The sequence below is a fragment of the Labrus bergylta genome, chromosome 5, assembly GCF_963930695.1.
Source record: "Labrus bergylta chromosome 5, fLabBer1.1, whole genome shotgun sequence".
Lineage (NCBI taxonomy): Eukaryota > Metazoa > Chordata > Actinopteri > Labriformes > Labridae > Labrus > Labrus bergylta.
Genome location: NC_089199.1, coordinates 4,645,134 through 4,663,050, shown reverse-complemented (window position 1 = coordinate 4,663,050; position 17,917 = coordinate 4,645,134). Strand labels below are relative to the sequence as shown.

Sequence of the window (17,917 nt, the reverse complement as noted above, 5' to 3'; positions counted from 1 at the left end):
TCACGGTGGCGAGTAGGGTGGCTCAGCTATGAGTTATGATACTTTTTAGTAACGGTTGGGTTTCCTTTTAGGTTCGTCAAACAGCTGCTGTTAATGCGCCCTTTAAGTATCCCTTCTTTCTATTCACCCTTTAAGTAGTCTCTTTAGTATATCCTTTTGTATTATATTCTGTACCCTTGACTGGTACCTTTTTTATTTCTAACCTTTAGTGCACACTTGATAGACTCCTTTAAAGCCCCCTTTTTGTACCTCTTTTTGGCTCCTTAAACCCGTCGTTTTGGTCATGTTTATTAGTTTGGTTCAATTGTTTATACTGTATTGTTTCTTTACTTTCGTGATATCCTTGACTTTTTTGTTTATTAGTTGGTTAATTCCAGTTATTTTAACCTTAAACTAACTGGGTTCTGGTTATGTTCATTTTATTTGGTTGTTCAATTATTTTTTGTTTAGTTTTTCTTTCAGCAGTTCGGAGGCTAGGCAATCAGGGTGAGCGTCCTCCACTTGTTGCAAGCGAATTAAGGTCACAGGGGCACAAGCAGACTACACCACAGTTGTTCTGATGGATTGCTGCGAGGTTTGCTGTGCTGCACCTTTTGAAGTGAGTATGTGGTAGCACCCCTACACATTCCTCAGTGTAGTCTGCCGCCCCACTAGCGGCCTCAGTTTTGTTTGGGTTAATTTGGCACTGGAAGCAAGGTTTCAATAGTCCCTTTCATGTTTTTACTTTTTACATTAGGCCTTTTTTCAGTTGTTTAAACTTTACCCCCCCGGCAGCTTCAGTGCACCTTTTTGCTTTTCTTCTTTGATTAATTCAAATCTTTTTATTCTTTTGAAAACATGTCTCTACCTCATCAGTAACTAATCTGTGTGCCTTATCAAATTACAAGAGCAATCAGTTTTGCTGTGTATTTCCTGGGGTGCAAGCACCAAGGTGGCGGCGTCGGTTCTTCTGTTGCCATAATTATTTATTTCCACCACCACCTTTGCCACATTCGCAAAGTGCAATAATCCCTCTGGTGAGGCCTTTCATCGCTAGAGCTCCCTCAGCTGTAATTGAGAAGAGCTAGGAGTGGGGAAATTTGCTTTTGTTAACAAATTCCAGGAAGGCATTGAAAATATCTATGCCTCTTGTGTGTCCTTTCAATGGCAAAATAAAGAGTAGCTCTTCCTTGGCACTGATGTCTCCCAAAACCAAATAGGAGAAACACTTGCATGCCTCAATGTCCCTCTTGAGTTACTCCTCCACATCCACAGCCATTGCCTCACATTGCCATGTAACAGTATTCCTGCGTAACTGCACATCCTTAAAGGCAGCAAGCCAGATTTATTATTAAAGACACCAAAAAGGACGTCTGCAACCTCAATAAACGCTTCTTTCGAAACTTGGCCATCCTTGAAAGACTTCTTGTCTATAGCATAGGGTGACCATTGGTCGCGGTTTGACAGAGACTGTTACCTTTAAAAACTGAGTCCCAATAAATATCTATTGAAATAGCAAAACAATACAACATGCTTGTGCCACTGATTTGTCTGCATAATAGTAAGTGAATCAATCCACAGTGTGGTTCTGGACATAAAAATGAGCGCAAACAAAAAAGTATTTGATGATCTGTCTACGATAGGCATAATCTGAGGAATCAGGTTCGATGTAAATCCTTAGTCGGGAACAGGCCTACTAATGTATCGCTTGTCAAAGTTCAATACTGATCTATTTTTATGTGTCAATCAATCTCATGGGGTTGTTGCTTAGCTAGTGTAGCTTATCATACTAACACAACCTGCTGCGTAACAACAGGCATGCTAGCTGTCATGCCAAAACAGATTTCGATGTTTTCCAAAGAACTCAAGGGGAGTTACAGCTTCCTTCAAGCAGTTCCACACAATGATTACTCAGCGTTTTCGCACACTGCAAGTCCATTTTCAATCGGCAACAGTGGAAATGCTGACATAGGTACCCAGTGCTAATAAAATAATTTCCTCACCTACCAAGCCAGAGATACATACAGAGTTATTTTGAGGCTGTAGAGATGGAACGGGGTTGATATACAGTATTTAAGATTTAGTTCTTTGTAGTTCCTTACCCTCAAGAGAACTCCTTTGTGCAGGTAAACTACAACTGGAACCTTCTAACTTTAGCAGTGAGGGCTCGTAGGAAAGTGGGAGTGTCTTCACAGTGAAGTCATCAAAATTAACGACACCAGTAAACTAGTTAAAATGATTTGTGTTTTGGTATTGATAATCTGTAGATGTGTTTTTAAAGATAATTATACTCACAAGGGGGCATTTTCTGCACATTGATTACTTTGACTTTTATACCTCAACTACAATTTGTATGTATTTTAGCTATATTTTGAAAGCAGGGCTTTTCATGGTATTAGAGTATATAAAAAAAAAAGATAAATCAAGTCCAATATGTCTCTCTGAGTCATGACTGTCAACAATGCCTAAGAAATGTGAATCCTGCTGGCTGTTTACATCAGGTTTACATGGACAGGACGGCCAACTACTCCCCTAGCGCATAAAGCTGTTTTAGTCAAGGACCAGAGAGAAAAAAAGAATAACATAGCCTACTCACTGCTTATTTTAATGACATCAAGCGTTTTTCGATCACAGTCTTTTCTGCGTAAATTTACATGAATGTATATGGAATGTGAAGCTACAAGCTAAGTGTTCTTACATTAGCCTACTAACACAACTATGCAGGCCTCGGGCAAATGCAGCTCTGAGCCAAGGACAATCTGTCTGCTGCTTGCGCTAAACTTCCTTGTGTGTACCAAGTGGAAGGGGGTTGGAGGTGTGTCACTGGAGGAGAGGCAAGGCTTCAGAATAGCAGAGGTGTCTCTAAACAGCAGTTTGTTTTGGTTTCATGCTGTTGTTCAAGGGCGACATCTACTAGATCAAAAATAAATCGCACATTCTTCCTTTAAGATGCTTGTATTTGCACTTTTTCTGTTATCATTATTAAACTTATGTAATACATTCTTAGAACCATATGAGATAGTTATTTTAATTTGAAGTCATAAACATGACTGATACATGCAATTCAGAAATATAATCTGTGGTATTTTATGGCTTCTTTTTTCCAAACTTGGCTTCCACATTACCCATAACGCAACATACCTGCCAAAAGCTGGGTTTTTATAAAGCGGCAACCTCCGGTCTTGAAAAATGAAGCCAATGCGGAATTGCAAATTCCTGCAGTTCGTCGAGTGTCCGCTTGAGGCTGGCTTCAAGAACACCAAAAGTCACATACACATGACTGGCAAAAAAGCTGTTTTTACAGCTGAAGTAAACCTGTTTACAGCCTGGTACAACTACTAAATAGGTCTGATTAGTCATTGTCATCACTGGCACACACTGTACGGGGGTGAATTTTTTAAAACAACTCTGTTTTGATTTTGGAAACCTGACATGATTGTAAGGTGGGCACGATATAACGGTTCGTCAAGAGGCTTAAAACTCACCTCAGCTTCGACTCGAGTTAGGCTGAGACAGGATTTCCAGCATGGCGGCAGCTGCCGATGAGCCGCCAGCACCCCCTGTCGTAACAGATGGCTGACATCACTCAGGCTTTGTCCATTAATATTTACAGTCTATGGGTTTTATGCTATTTTATTTTCTTACCCTATCTAATTTTAAGTCCTAGTTTACACCTATGTCAAGTCTACATTAGATTTTATGCAAAATGTATGTTACACCCACTTATTCTTTATCTTCATGTGCAGTTGTAATGCCCAAGACCAGTTATATATGTTGAAGTATGAAACTGTTACTGTTTTTAAAGGTGTTTTTTTTATGTAAGGTTTATACTCTTTGTATACCTGTCATACAGGACTTGTGGCAGTAAATGTACCCTAACCCCCTTACATCAATGTGCACAATACCTGTCACTCATCTTTCCCTTGAAAAGAAAAAAAAGCTTCGGCATTGAGGGATAATTACCTGCATTCAGAATCAAAGTCCAATTCAGACAACATGTATAAAAATGCAGCGTATAGATGGAGGTTTTTTTCTGGTGAAAAGACTGGACTGAAGGTTTGTGTTGGCAGTTCAACAAAGAGTGCCTGCCGAGGTATATTGTTCTCTCGCATGGCTTTATGTGCTGATAGGGGAAGGTGCTGCATTGATATCATTTCGAAGAAAAGAAAGCTCTAAATCCTCATTTGCACAGAATAGATGGAATCGTGTACAGCAGAGCCACTTCACTGGAGTCTGCTCTCTTTGTTACATTACATACATTTGCCTCTATATACACACACCTGCTGTCTGAACCTGTGGGAGACAGGTCAGTCTGAGGAACTGAATTGGAGGAGCAGAAGAAGCACACCATGCAAACAATATAATTAAAGTATTTTGGGTCTGATGGGGACCTCTGTTGGATGTCTTCTCTTGCTGTACGTTTCTCTGACAATCTTTCCTGACACACGCACACACACACACACACACACACACACACACACACACACACACACACACACACACACACACACACACACACACCTAAACATTCTCTCAATAGTATGAAGGTCAGAGTTGCATATGCATGAGTCACTGCTGAGTGTGGTAAAACTGAAGTTACATTAAATGTGAAAACCCTCCAACCTTGCAGTGTTTATCCCTTTGTGAAAAGACATAAACTCTAATGTCACCTTCAGGAACATAGCAAAGAACTCTGTACCGCTCAGCATGACAGCATTTTATTAGACAAATGATGACACATTTCACACTTTGAGGACATCCATATACATTCAGATCAGGTCATCTGTACAGTACAAAGATAGAGAGAGGTGTGGGAGAGGTGATGTACGACATCCAGATGTGTTGGCCCAGTGGCCTGCAGGTGGCTGGGAGATTTCCATGGCAACAATCATTCTAGTTGACAAAACATGTTAGCCTTATTGTGTCTGTGTTATTGATTCACTCCTAGAGACATCTTTGGTCATTCAGGACAGTCCTGACAATTTGGTCAGGGTACTTTCTATTTTATTTTGAGTTGAAACTCAAGAAAAAACATGAATTTAATTATGTTAGTTAATCATAATCAGGTTTGAGTATGTAACTGATAACTTAACGATCCGTTAATTAGTGAAAACTTAAGGAACAAACCAATAAGAACTAGAACATTGATGAATCATTTAAGTACTTTAAGTTCTGAAACACCCATTTAAAAATCACAAAACAAGTTTAAGCTCATTCATGAGTTAGGATACTGTTTTCTAAGCAGTCCTACGTTACTTGTACGTGGCTGCATCAAACTGGCTGGTCGCAGAGTCATGAGGTGATGTTTTGAGGTGAGTTTGTGTATGTAAGTTATAATAACTTGACACAATTGTGACATGATCTTTGGTAACACATCTTGTGTAACCTCTGATCTCTCGCACTTTAGAGGTGAGCGTGTCAGTGTGTACAAATATCCAATATATCCTTTCCTTGACATGACAGCTGTGCACTGATAGAGTTTCTTTCGATAGTTTTACATTTTCCCTTAATGTGAGTTCTGTTTAGCTAAGGTTAGCTTACAAGCTAATGCCCTATTAGCAGTGGTTTTGATAGTCATTCCTAAATCAATGCAAATGAAGTAGATGTCTGTCTTCATTATGGAGAGATGACTTTTGATTTGACACATTTTCACTGTCATTTGCCTATCATTTCCTTTTTTTAGTTCAGAAAAAGGCAACAGGCAGACTTGAGCTAAATATCCAATTATTCCTTTATGCCTTTGTAAAAACAAAACTTCATACTGAGCATTATGCTCACCGTTGACCCAAATTGTTAAACAATCTTCTGAATGTTTAGCTGCTGTGTTTATAGCGAAAGCTGCTTGAAGTTTGTATTTAAAATAAAAAGTTCTGTACAATTTCAGGAATATGTTTTTATTTTTATTTTTATTTAAACAGAGAAATCCTGTTTTAAATTATGAATTGTTCTCACACATGGCAGCGTTTTAGTGGTGTAATTACGGACATCTCAGGATGATGCTCCTATTAATTAAAGGGCTACCACAGAAGTGCATACTCCAAAGACATTGGTTAAGAAATGATGGACTACACAGTCACTACTCAGTAATCAATATTGGTACTTTAGATGTGTAAAAACACATGTACGTTCACGTGAGAATAAGTACTTTTGTGCCTGGAGTTAATCAGAAGCGACTCATGAGGAAAGTGATCAATAAAATGGATTCACTGATATCCATGAGCTGATCAATACCTAATGATTTAATAATATGTAGCTCCCTTGTCTGTTGGCTAGGAATTTATGATGACCTATTATAGCATCCTCTACTGGGAATAATTATGAGGGAAGCGCAATGACTCATCAGTATTTAAGTTCACCTTGGTTTATTCCTTACTCTTTCCATAGTTGTTGTTTTTAAATGTCAAATCAATATTTCATCATAAACTTACCATGAGCTATTCTCTGAAGTTTGATTGTGACTTAATTAAGCTTTCTAGTCAACTTTTGAAAAGTGAGACTATTGTATGATTTTCTCTTCTGTTGTCACTCTAGTTTAATATGACCTGACAAAGCAGAGTCATTCAGTAGTTTTGGCCTCCATGAGAAATTAGTTACAAAAGTTACAACTCTGACAGCTAGAACGATTCTGTGGGTTTTAGACAAAGTCTTTAATCTGGATCAGCGATTCCAGTGTAAACAAGCTCACTTTTATGCATTTGAAGCAGAGGACTTTGTGCCTTTTTTCATCGTGAAATGCTCCATCAAAGGCTCCTGCCATCTGAGCCTGATCCAACTGTATAATAATAATCAGTGAGGTGATGAGGTGTGTGTGCTGGGGTAATCGCTGGGGTGAGTGCAGAGGGTAAACACGTTAATACTGCATTTTGGCATCATTTATCTAAAACTCTATTCAACACATTCCTTTTTCATGTCTCGAAACTCTTTGAAAAAAAAGCTGTAAGGCGCTGAAATGACTGCATTTTGTTTTCTTGGTAAGGCTGCCCTCAGTTTTCAAACTCACTGGAAAGTGGGCACTAGATGCACATGAGGTTTATAAGCAGCAAAAGTTCTGTATATTATGGTTCCTCATGTTAATCTTTACAAACATTTCCACCCCTCCAAGCGGATGAGACAAGGACGCTGCGAGTAATGCCTTCGAGTAAACAACAGCTTCAATTACACTGAACCTTTAAACAAATGAACACAAACTTTACTTGTCATATAAATTAACACCTACACATCACTTTTTTCAGAACAGGACGACAACATCACATGTCATTTGTAACGCAAACCGGCAGCAGGAAATATGCCTGGTGGCTTCAGAACCCTGCTGAAGAGTCGATGAGCAAGTCACTATAGATCCCTCAGTAGGCTATAACATGACCCGTGGGCTCCATGTGGACAGGGGCTTTTGGGACTGTTAAGGAGCAGAATGGACGATGGAATTGATATCAATACATCCAATTACGCACGTTGAGACAAAGTTGGAGTCAATGTAATCCATTTGGTGTAAACGGGGACATCGTGTCAAGGCTGATGTCTGCCTCACAGTCCTCCAAGTCACAAATTGAGTCGGTGACGTTCTCGTTGTTGTGAGAAAACTGTGAAATCCTGTCAAAAGTCTCCTCGTGCTCAATACATTCAACCACGTTGGGGATCATGTTGACGTAGGCGTTCGCGATTTCCTTGTGGATGAGGGTATCTTGGTTATATGAGACCAGCTCGTTGCTGATGTTGACTGTCTCCACTGGAGTGTTAGAGCAGAAATTGCGACAGCCCAACAGGCTCGCGAAGGCCTTCCTGAATTCGGCGTTGAAGGCGTAAATGATGGGATTGAGGGAGGAGTTTGTCCAGCCAAACCACACGAATACGTCAAAAGTAGTCTCGCTTACGCAGGGCAGACCAGCGTCCCGGTCTGTGGTCGGTCTGTCGCAGAACGGAACCATACAGTTCAGGACGAAAAATGGTAACCAGCAACACACAAAGACACCCATAATCACCGACAGAGTTTTGAACACTTTGGTTTCCCGTTTAATCGACGTTTTCAAGGTGTTGTGGTGTTGGCACTCTATTCTGTTAGTCCTACAACTTTGTGCGTGCTCTGCCGCTCTCTCCAGGGAGGCTATTCTTCTAATTTGTATTTGTGCAATCCGGTATATTCTGGTATAAGTCACAATCATAATTGCAACGGGAATATAGAAACTTATCAAAGACGAGGATATAGCGTACTCTCTGCTCAGGCTGGAGTCGCAGTTTTCCTCCACTTGCCGAATAGAGGAAGAGTTGTCCATCCCAGTCATGTCCTCCCCGCTGGCTTTGTGCCAGTTTAGCTGGACCGGTATGAATGAAATGAGCACAGACAGCGTCCAAGTGATGCTTATCATAACAAAGGCAACTCGCTGGGTCATTTTCCTCTCGTAGCGGAAGGGACTGGAAATTGCCCAGTATCTATCCACGCTTATGATGCAGAGGTTGAGGATGGACGCGGTAGAACACATAATGTCAAAAGCGACCCAAATATTACAGAAAGTGCCAAACGGCCAGTACCCCGCCATCTCTGCCACAGCTTTCCAGGGCATCACAAGGACGGCCACGAATAAATCCGACAGAGCCAGAGAGACGATAAAAATGTTGGTGACTTTGGTCCTCAAGTGCCGAAAGCGCAACACCGCGGTGCAAACCATGATGTTCCCCAACAGGGTCCATAGGATGAGCAGGCACAGTAGGCAGCCCGTCATTGTGCGCAACACCATGTCCTTCCTCCAGTCGTTTGTCGCCTCCGTTTCGGTGCTGTTCCTCATAATCTCTCCGAGAGGTGCCGGCGCAGAGTCAATCCCCTGCACCGATGAGATATATTTGGCTGGGTTCTCCATGTGTTTCTTCATGTAAAACCACTGTACATTGCTCCGTGCGCGGGGACAGGAGCAATTATCAGCCACTCACCGGGTTGCCCCCTTTGTCCCGATCCGCTGACAGCCTGATCCGGAGTGCAAAATAGACGGGGTGAAAGAAGTAAGCGCGTTAAAACTGATCCAAGCGGCGCGCCAGGTGCGCTGGGGGGCTGAAACGCAGCGAGCAGTTGTGAGCGCATGTTGCAGCCTTGCCGGTCCGGTCGTCTGACCTGGCTTCTTCTGTGAATATATGTGTCCACGGTATCCTGTGCGCTTTGGGTGAGGAAGACCTTTACACTAACACACTCTAGCCCTGCCAGGGCTCGCCGCAGACCACATCACGCCTCCTTTGTGCGTGGCGTTACGCACAGCGGTGCGCTGCGTTGGAGAACGGGTGTAAGAAATCCTTCAACATTTTAAGTTTTTTTTTTTTTTTTGTTTTGACATTTTAAGCTGCGAAATTACAAAGTCAACATCAATTGAGAGTTGGAAATCGGCTTTTGCGCACGGGTATATTTCAGACATACCAACAGAAAATAAACTGTGGAAGGATTTCGTAGCAAAATAAAGTGTTTGTGGATTATATGACCTATACTAAAATAAGATGCAGACACACTCATCCATTTTCCAAACAAGTATACAACTAAATACATAATTTAAACTACAACTGAGGCACTTTCATAAAGAAGCATCAGTCTATGATCAGCACTGAGGGAGCTGTCCATGGTGCTGAAAAAGCAACAAACAGATTGGAGCACAATTTATCAATGTATGTGCCAATGAATATACCAGTATATTTGTTTACTGCTTTAAAATATGAATTACGACGACGTTGTATGATATTTGAATCACCAGGACCATTATCTGTCAGATTTGTAGCTAAACGCACGACTAGTTCAGGTCAGTTAAGAAATGTAATTTCTGACCGATATTATAAAACTGTTTAATTTTAAATGCGTGTGTTTTCAGGCACATGTTTTTTTCCCTCTTGAAACTCATCTTGCCTTCTGACGACAGTAGGTCACTTTTCAGAGGTTTCTGAATGGGTGAGTCCCATTTACAACTCACAGCAAACATGTTAAACCAGGAACATCAGGCCACATTATCGTGCTGCTGCAGCAGCGGCAGCAGAAGCGTTTCCGGCTTGGAAACGTCACGGATATTTTTAGATGTGTCTGCGTGCCTGTCAGATCGTTGTGACACTACGTCAAAATAATCTCCTAACGCCTGATGCCAAATTCTCTGGACTAACCTATAATCTCGGGATGTCATGCTTGGAGGCACCCTATCAAGAGACAATATTATATGAACCTCTTTGTCGACCATGCTCAAAAAAATCATTTCTAAAATGTGATCATGTAAAATATTGAAATCAAATTTAATTTAAAATTAGCTATTTTGTTAAATTATAATTACATTACACGCCCTGAAAGCACATGCATTTTTGTGGAAAATAAAAAGTTGTAAAAAATTCAGTCAGCTGTATCCCCCCTCAAATTCAGCTGCGGTTGAATGTGTTCTGTAAATATTGTTGAATGAAACTGGACCTATGAAGGACTTGATGGCGCAGGCTGAACTTGTTATCAACACTAGAGCTGTTGGACTGTTATGAGTTTAAAAAAAAATGTATAAATATTTAGCGCCACCCTGTGGTACAAAGTTCTATTACAATATCTGCCCAGCAGAAATGTCCTCAACGAGAGCACAAGAGAAGTAGATACAATAAAAAAAAGATGCAACACGAGATGTGACAATGGAAAAGTTTTTACCAAAAGTTTTTTTTATTTTCTTTCAGGCAATAGATATATACATTCATCACCATTATACACATCATTTCATATGAGCACCATTTTATGAGAATTTCACAAAATCGTTATCACAGTATCTGAATATTTTTGAAAGCATGACAGTATTTACAAAAATGATATAATATGGCATTTTGTACCTTGAAAATAAGATTTAACCATAAATTGGCACATTGTGAGAACACATAGTGATAACACAAACAGTGAGCACCAGGTTGAGAATTAGCTGGACTAACTGAAGTTATACATTGATTTGATATAAAGTTGTACAGTACAAGTACAAGAAAATGTCTGCATTTTATCAAAATGAAAGTGATTTTACAGACTGGGTTGTTTTTTTTTTGTTGCTGATCCTTCAGGTAGAAGTACAACATTGCTGGTTGTTGTTGTTCAGGTTGTCACCACAACAACATTAGCATTTCACAAACATGTTTTAAATGTTTTATTTTAAAATGGTCTGATCATTTCATGTGTATTCCTATGGAAGATTTCCTCTTTTCTGCAATACAGATGCAACTGGAAATTCCCGATCTCCAATCACACTTCTCAATGAATGACATACATAGATCACAGGACTGGATTACAATGCAAACAGCGCTGCCTAGTAACATAATTTTGAACCTAACTTACCACAGAACAGATAAACTTCATACCATAGAGCACTACTGAACTTTAAATGACTCACAGGCAGGATGAGAACTTAATTCCAACCCATAAGGATTATTCAATTGTAGTGCTTATATTGTCACTATCTTTGTTGCTCAAGTCAATGAAATACTTGAAATACTAAGAGACGTAAATGAGAACTATATCCATGTACAATTTGAATGCTTCACATGCAGATAAAGTAAGGGTCAAGTGGTTCACTGTGGATCTTTCAGCTCTATTTATCTGCAAAGCACAGTTCTATAACCTTGTCAGGTGTGTGAGACTGACTGGTGTATTCCAGTGGCTCATAGTATTCTGTTCAGGTGTAGTCTATGATGCCTTTTCAGGAACTCATATGAGTCAGTACAAATCTTTTATGTACAATACAGCCTATACATTTTACATGATGCACCCGAGAGAAAAAATCCTACTGAAAGGTGTCTACAGGGCAAAGAGTACAAAGGGTTCTCTTTAGGTTGTTGAAACAAACGATTATTTTAATCATCTTCATTAATATGTCCTCATTATTCAAGATCATTCTTCAAGGAATATTGGCTAATAGGTTGGTCTTCCTCTGCTATTCCCACACTGAGGGATCTACGTTTTGTCTGTCTCCACGGCTTGCTTTCTAGTCTGTCAGAGTGTGACCCAGACTGCCTCCTGAACGGTTGACCAGCGCTGTGAGACACTCTTGGGAGCCGGTGGTGACGAGTGTTCCTGTGCATGTTATCTGGCATCGTCAGTCATGTGTTATCCTGTCAGACCCGGCGGAACACCTCAAAGAGGGAGGCGACTGAGTGCATGCGGTAAAAAAGGTTCAAGGGAATGGCAAAATTGAGAACTGTGGTCCATATGCTGAAGCCAAATGTCTCCTGTTCTAACCCGTTGTCATACTGGGGGCGGCAGCCAAAGGCAGGAAGTATCCACAGCTGAAAGAAAGAAAGTAAATAAATGAGTTCATTGTTTTTGGCCACTTGGGGGCAGTGACACAAGCTGCTGTACACACAACATTGCCAATTAATTCCCCTATGAAGTTGTTGTGGCTACTTTATAAGGTAATATTTGTCGCTTTAATATATTCTTATGGTGTTCAGGACCTGACTGAATGTTTGATGGTGTGAAATGTATTTTTGGGAGTTTTCCCTGAAACAGCTGTCAGTAATATATTCTAACAAGGTCCATGAGAGTGGTAGGAGAAAAGACATTTGCGGATACTGTAACCACACTAATAAGATGAAAGACAGTAACAACTCCACTGAAGTGAGGGGATAACCTATAGAAGGGAGATCATTCTATATTAAAACTATGAAGGTAGTCTGAATGTAAACACAACTGACCAGATGTTCATCAGAAATTTGTACCAGTAAATCTGTTTTAGGTTCCAATTGTGAGTAAGAATGCAGCTTCTGAATAAATGTTTCAAATAGTTGGTAACCATTATTTAGAAATCGTATAACCTATGAAATCTACTTTAAACTAAACCAAAACCAAGAACAATTGCTTACCGAAATGTTGCACATCAGCAGGAACACTGCAATATTCTTCAGGATTTGCCTCTTTATATTTGGGGGCTCTTCCTCTTTGTTTCCAACAGGTAGCGGCACTTCAGAAGGTTTCCGCGGACATCTGTACCCCTGGCCAATCTCCTCCTGCTCGTTCTCAATTGTGACACAGGCTCTGTCTGGAGTCTCATAAGCTCGGTTGATGATGCCATTGTACGGTGGAGCCATTGAGGACGTCACCGAAAAGATTTCTGGAGCAGCAGGTAGCTCAGGGTCGTCCCTCTCCCCATCCTCTTGCTTGCGATACAGAGACTCTATGATGAAGAGGTTCTGGATGTACTTCTCCAGCACAATAAACAAAGAATAGACCAGGTTGGTCCAGCGGTAAGGAGGACTGCTGTTGGTGCCTAACACAGCCACTATACTGCACCAGGACATGAGCCAAGAGCCGATAGAGGACCCAAAGAGCAGCTCTGTGTCCAGCTGCCTGGATGGGTTCTTGGTTGTGTCCAGTGGCACATGGTCTGCCCGGAATATGAGCAGACCTGAAGCACCAGCAGAGCACATTAACACCAACATGACAATACTGTAAATGTAGAACATTGAAATGGTCGACTGGCGAGTTTTGAGGGATTCCTCTACATGGGTGATGTAGACCACCAGGATCCCGATAGTGCTGGCCAGTGCAAGTAGACCCAGAATGGGGCCTATGGTCAGACTCTTGGTTTTGGTAGCCAACCGCTTCCGGTTTGAAGAGATGTCAATGGTACGTCCAATGTTCTTCCACATGACAAAGAGCATGGCGGAGACGAAGATGTGGTATTCAATGTTGAAGGGATAGAGAAAGTAAAGGCTGCTGGAGAACATGGAGCAAGTGCTGGTGGTGCAGTTACAGTGGGGCTCTGAGTGAACTGCAAAACAAATCAAACAGGTGGATGTCCATGAGAAATATGCTCTGATATCATGTTGATGGTTTATCTTTTAGGACAGGGTTCCCAATAACACAATCCAGCTTTAAAGAAATCTACAATGTTTGTCATATTACCGGAAAACCTCAGGCAAAATCACTCAAATAAACACAAGTATATTATATCATGTTATGGAAAACATTAGGAGAACATTTTTGTATTTAGTTGTGTACAAATAGTTTTACACAGGTTTTGCAGACAGCAATTAATGGACAAAGAAAAATTGCTGGTCAGCACCTGATATCACATGTATGTCATTTCTGTTAACAGACTTTAAGCTGGAAAACAGGGACATGTTGAAAGCTCTGAGTCATAAATGTTCCTACTGAACACTAAATTTTACTGACATCAAACCGTATCTTAAAGGATTTATGTATACTTGTATTTTAGGTTTGTAGATGACCAGTCAAAATTGTTTACAATATGCTTCAAGAGATTGGTACAGCCGGAAGCCACAACACAGCTGTAATGTCTACAATGTCATCCTTTGGGGCAATTACAAGCAAGCAAGTAAAGTCCTCTCAAGGTGTTTGCTTTAAGCCTTGACTTTTATACAGCTATACTCAATTACTTCAGAGCACAGAGCATCAGAAACCTATTGAATGTCATTCAAGTTTGTTCCCAACAGTTTAGGCCTTAGACTAAGCATTGTCTTCTTATATTGACGAGTTGACACCAGTCCCTTTAAGAGTGATTTTAGAGGCCTGAAGAGGTCAAATGATCAATTCATTTAAAATATTTAAGAGCAAAGAGAGGATGATGATCAAAAAAACACACAATAATCCTGTTTAGCAGAAGGGTCATGTTCATTAACCCACTCTATAGATTGTTTTAAAGACCACTGGTCATCATTTAGACTCCATCACAATAGAAGAAGTTAGACTAAAAAAATATTACATGATACAAAGCAAAAAAGGTCAAAGGTCCCAGGGTGGCCATTGTGAGAGACATCTTGACTGACTACATGCTTTTAGAATTATTATAAAACCTTAGATCACAATGTGTTTGTTGTTATCGTTTTGATCGCAGTAGCCAATATAATTAGTGTCTCAATCAGGTTTACTTGATGATCGTAAAGCGTGCTATGGATTCTTTGGCAGCACCCAACTATAACTTTCTTTCTTGAATATGGTTGGTATTTTTCTTATTAGCTGAACATGTGGATGACAATGAACTTTTATTCTTACTCGCTCCTTGTCAGACGCTAAAGTAATACTGTTGCCCTCTAGAGATCATCGCAACAAAACCCTGCCGTGTGCCCCCTCTCACCCCCCCCACCCCCCCACCCTCACCCTGCAAAGGCCACCACTATGGTACTGCACCCTTTAATTAAAAAAGGGAACAACAGTCAGGGTGCAGCCAGCCTCATAGTCAGCCGGATATGAGGAGGAGCAGCCGAACCCCCCAACCCCGGGCTTAGCTGTATCAGTTACTGTAATTGCAGCACCCTTGGGAGTAAGCGGCCTGGGGACAAAGCCGTCTGAGGTCAAGCAGGGGGTTGCCAAGTAGGGTGGTGGTGGCTGAAGTGTGGGGAAAGGGCTGCTGAAGGGAGTCCTCAGAAGTAACTACACTGTGTATCTCCTGAAACCTAATAGAGAGACGTTCGACACAAACAAGACCCACTGGGCTGTTGAGCTCACCTCCCTTCCCCTAGAAGACCCTCCCCTCCTTTTTTTTCTTTCATCCAATGAAGTGAACTCTCAAGTGGACTATTGTCCTTTTCTTCCAGGTACAAGTCAGCAATCGACCCCTTGGCCCTTACCTATGGTGTGGTTTCCGTAGCCCAGGGCAGACAGTCTTCTCTTATGGTTGTTCAAGAAGTGCTCAGCCTCTGACATCACGCCGTTGCACCACAGGAGAAGGTTGGTAAACACTGCGTGGATTACACCAAATCTAAGAAGTCAGACAGTTAACAACAAGGTTTAGGACCACTCAAGAAAAAGCATATTACAGCGTAACAATAGTTTGTTGTGATTAGCATGAATATAGAATTTTTAAGATGGACATGTTACACGTTTTTTTTTAAACATATAGGTCTGTAACAGGACTGATATTGCACCATGAATTACATATTTCACATACCTCTCGAATGTTTCAAAGCTCTTTATAACATCCTTGATGTGAAACCAGAGAAAATGCACCTAAACAAAAAAAAGACCAAAAACGGAGAGTGAAACTTAGACAGAACATTAAAAGAAAATTTGTATTTATCTTTTTTTTATTAGAAAGGGTTCCCTTGATGTCTGAAGTTACACTTGAAAAACATGCACAATGACAGGATTATATTGTTCCAGCAACTCTGTACTCGCCTCAGCAACAAAGAGCACATTATTCTAAGTCTTGGCTGGAAATAAAAAAGACACGGTGTCTAACACAGCTGAAAGAGAATAACTTTTTTGAAATTAAAGTGGGGTTGTAAATTTACCTGAGCTATGGTGTGAGTTGCATGAATGACAGGATACACCCCGAGCACAGCCGATACACAAGACTGATAGCCGACAAAATACCCGATTCGGAAAGCGTCCATAATGATGGAAAGGAGCGCAAGGAGAGTCAAGCCACCTACAAAGAAAAACAAACAGAGATGAAGACGTGACTGTCACGTATAACAGGAAATAAAAACGATTTTATTCATATATTTCAAAACAAATTCAATTTCTGTCTTTTTTTTTATCTCATTCCATTCAAACGTTTAGTTCTTATCAAAATGGTTTTTGGATGACAAAAAAAACTCTTATGTACTCCAAGCATATGGAAAAGAAAAACATTAACTTACAAATTCACTTACTTTTAACTTTTAAACTTGTGCGTAATCGTCCAAACTCACCTCTGATCCAACATGTTGTTGCGTGGACATCTTTATCAGTCCGCGTGTTCTTCTGTCTGTCCCGCACCAGGATGTACCACATCATCCAGAACAGCTGGAGGATGATTAGGCAGGTGACGAAGGACAGAAAGTGCTCTTCCTTGACAGAGGGGCCATGATGCGCAATAGCCAGCATCAACGCCACCCCGATCAGCAGCAAATTTGTGCCATACTGGCCACTTAGGAACTCTGCGTTCTTCCTCGGATATTCCCCTGACAAACTGAGTCGTAGCTTCGAGAAAATCTTCTTGTCTTGCTCGGAGCTGGAAGAAGAGGAGGAACTGTGGCAGTACTTGTTCAGGCACATGATATCCAGGCCGTTGTGTTCCACCATGGTAGGAGACATGTAGAAAAATCCGCTGTGCCGAGAGGAGAATAAAGTCAAACCGACGCGCTATAAGTGCATTTGAAGGAGGCCAGGTGCGTAACCTGTGGCTACAAGGTGGCGATTCAGGCTCAGGGGTACCGTGCCAAACATGCTCATTCAATCTTCTAGGTCCGGCTCAGTGGACACGCAGAGTTTCAATGTCCAGCCTCGCTGAGGATGGACTTGGTAGGTGCCATTGTCATCTGGTAACTCTGAAACTGAAATATCTGGTCGTATTACTGGCTTGCTGAGTCACTGAAAAAAATCTAAGATAGCGTTTCAGTCTTCGGTGATCCCAAACCCCCGTCCTCAAGAAACATATATTTCAGAGAAATCACTGGGCCTGCGTGCCAACCATTCACCTTCTAAGGAAGCAAAGACTCTGAGCACGGAATTATCCACAATAACAGAAAAAAAACACCAAATCCACCTCCTCAGAGCAGCTGCCAGGTAGTCTTTCCAAGTCTGCTGAAATCCTCTCGGAGTGCCTTTCGGATGTGAAGCATGCAGGCCCAGATGTCATGAAAATGGAGATGGCTTTTCAAAAACCTGTGATTGTTAAAGGCTGAAGGCAGGTCACCTGTCCTGTCCAGTGCCACCTCCGCGAGCCTTTATGTCCACCTGATGATACGAACTTAGTTTTCAAGTTGGAAAAAAAAGTCCAGAAGAATCAGATTTCTGTGCTCAAATTCACAATAGCTTTTTTGTGAATGGATGTCAAGAGGAAGGGCGCTGAGAGACCATCCGCACTGAGGGTTGTTTTGGATATGATCATGTAGCCTCTGGTTCAATATAAATAGGCTAGTTGAGGCGGGCGCACAATCAGCATAACAATGGAAGGACAGTTTACACTGATTGAGAGGTGATAGAGGTGTGACTTTAGAAGTAATTCAGGTCACTTTAATCGTTAAC

At 41.1% G+C, this 17,917-nt stretch overlaps 2 protein-coding genes across 2 annotated transcripts; both read right to left on the bottom strand.

Moving 5' to 3' along the window:
* Positions 1-4,681: 4,681 nt before the first annotated feature.
* drd5a (dopamine receptor D5a) lies at positions 4,682-9,267 on the bottom strand. The gene has a single exon (XM_020647969.3). The coding sequence runs from the start codon at positions 8,841-8,843 to the stop codon at positions 7,449-7,451; it is 1,395 nt and encodes a 464-aa protein (XP_020503625.1). The 5' UTR covers positions 8,844-9,267; the 3' UTR covers positions 4,682-7,448.
* Positions 9,268-10,616: 1,349 nt separating this feature from the next.
* Positions 10,617-17,746, bottom strand: otop1 (otopetrin 1). The gene is made up of 6 exons (XM_020647927.2): positions 16,600-17,746; positions 16,198-16,334; positions 15,855-15,913; positions 15,535-15,665; positions 12,808-13,715; positions 10,617-12,231 (listed from the first exon to the last, which is right to left on the bottom strand). Exons 1-6 carry the CDS (start codon positions 16,982-16,984, stop codon positions 12,061-12,063), a joined length of 1,791 nt encoding a protein of 596 aa, XP_020503583.1. The 5' UTR covers positions 16,985-17,746; the 3' UTR covers positions 10,617-12,060.
* Positions 17,747-17,917: the final 171 nt, after the last annotated feature.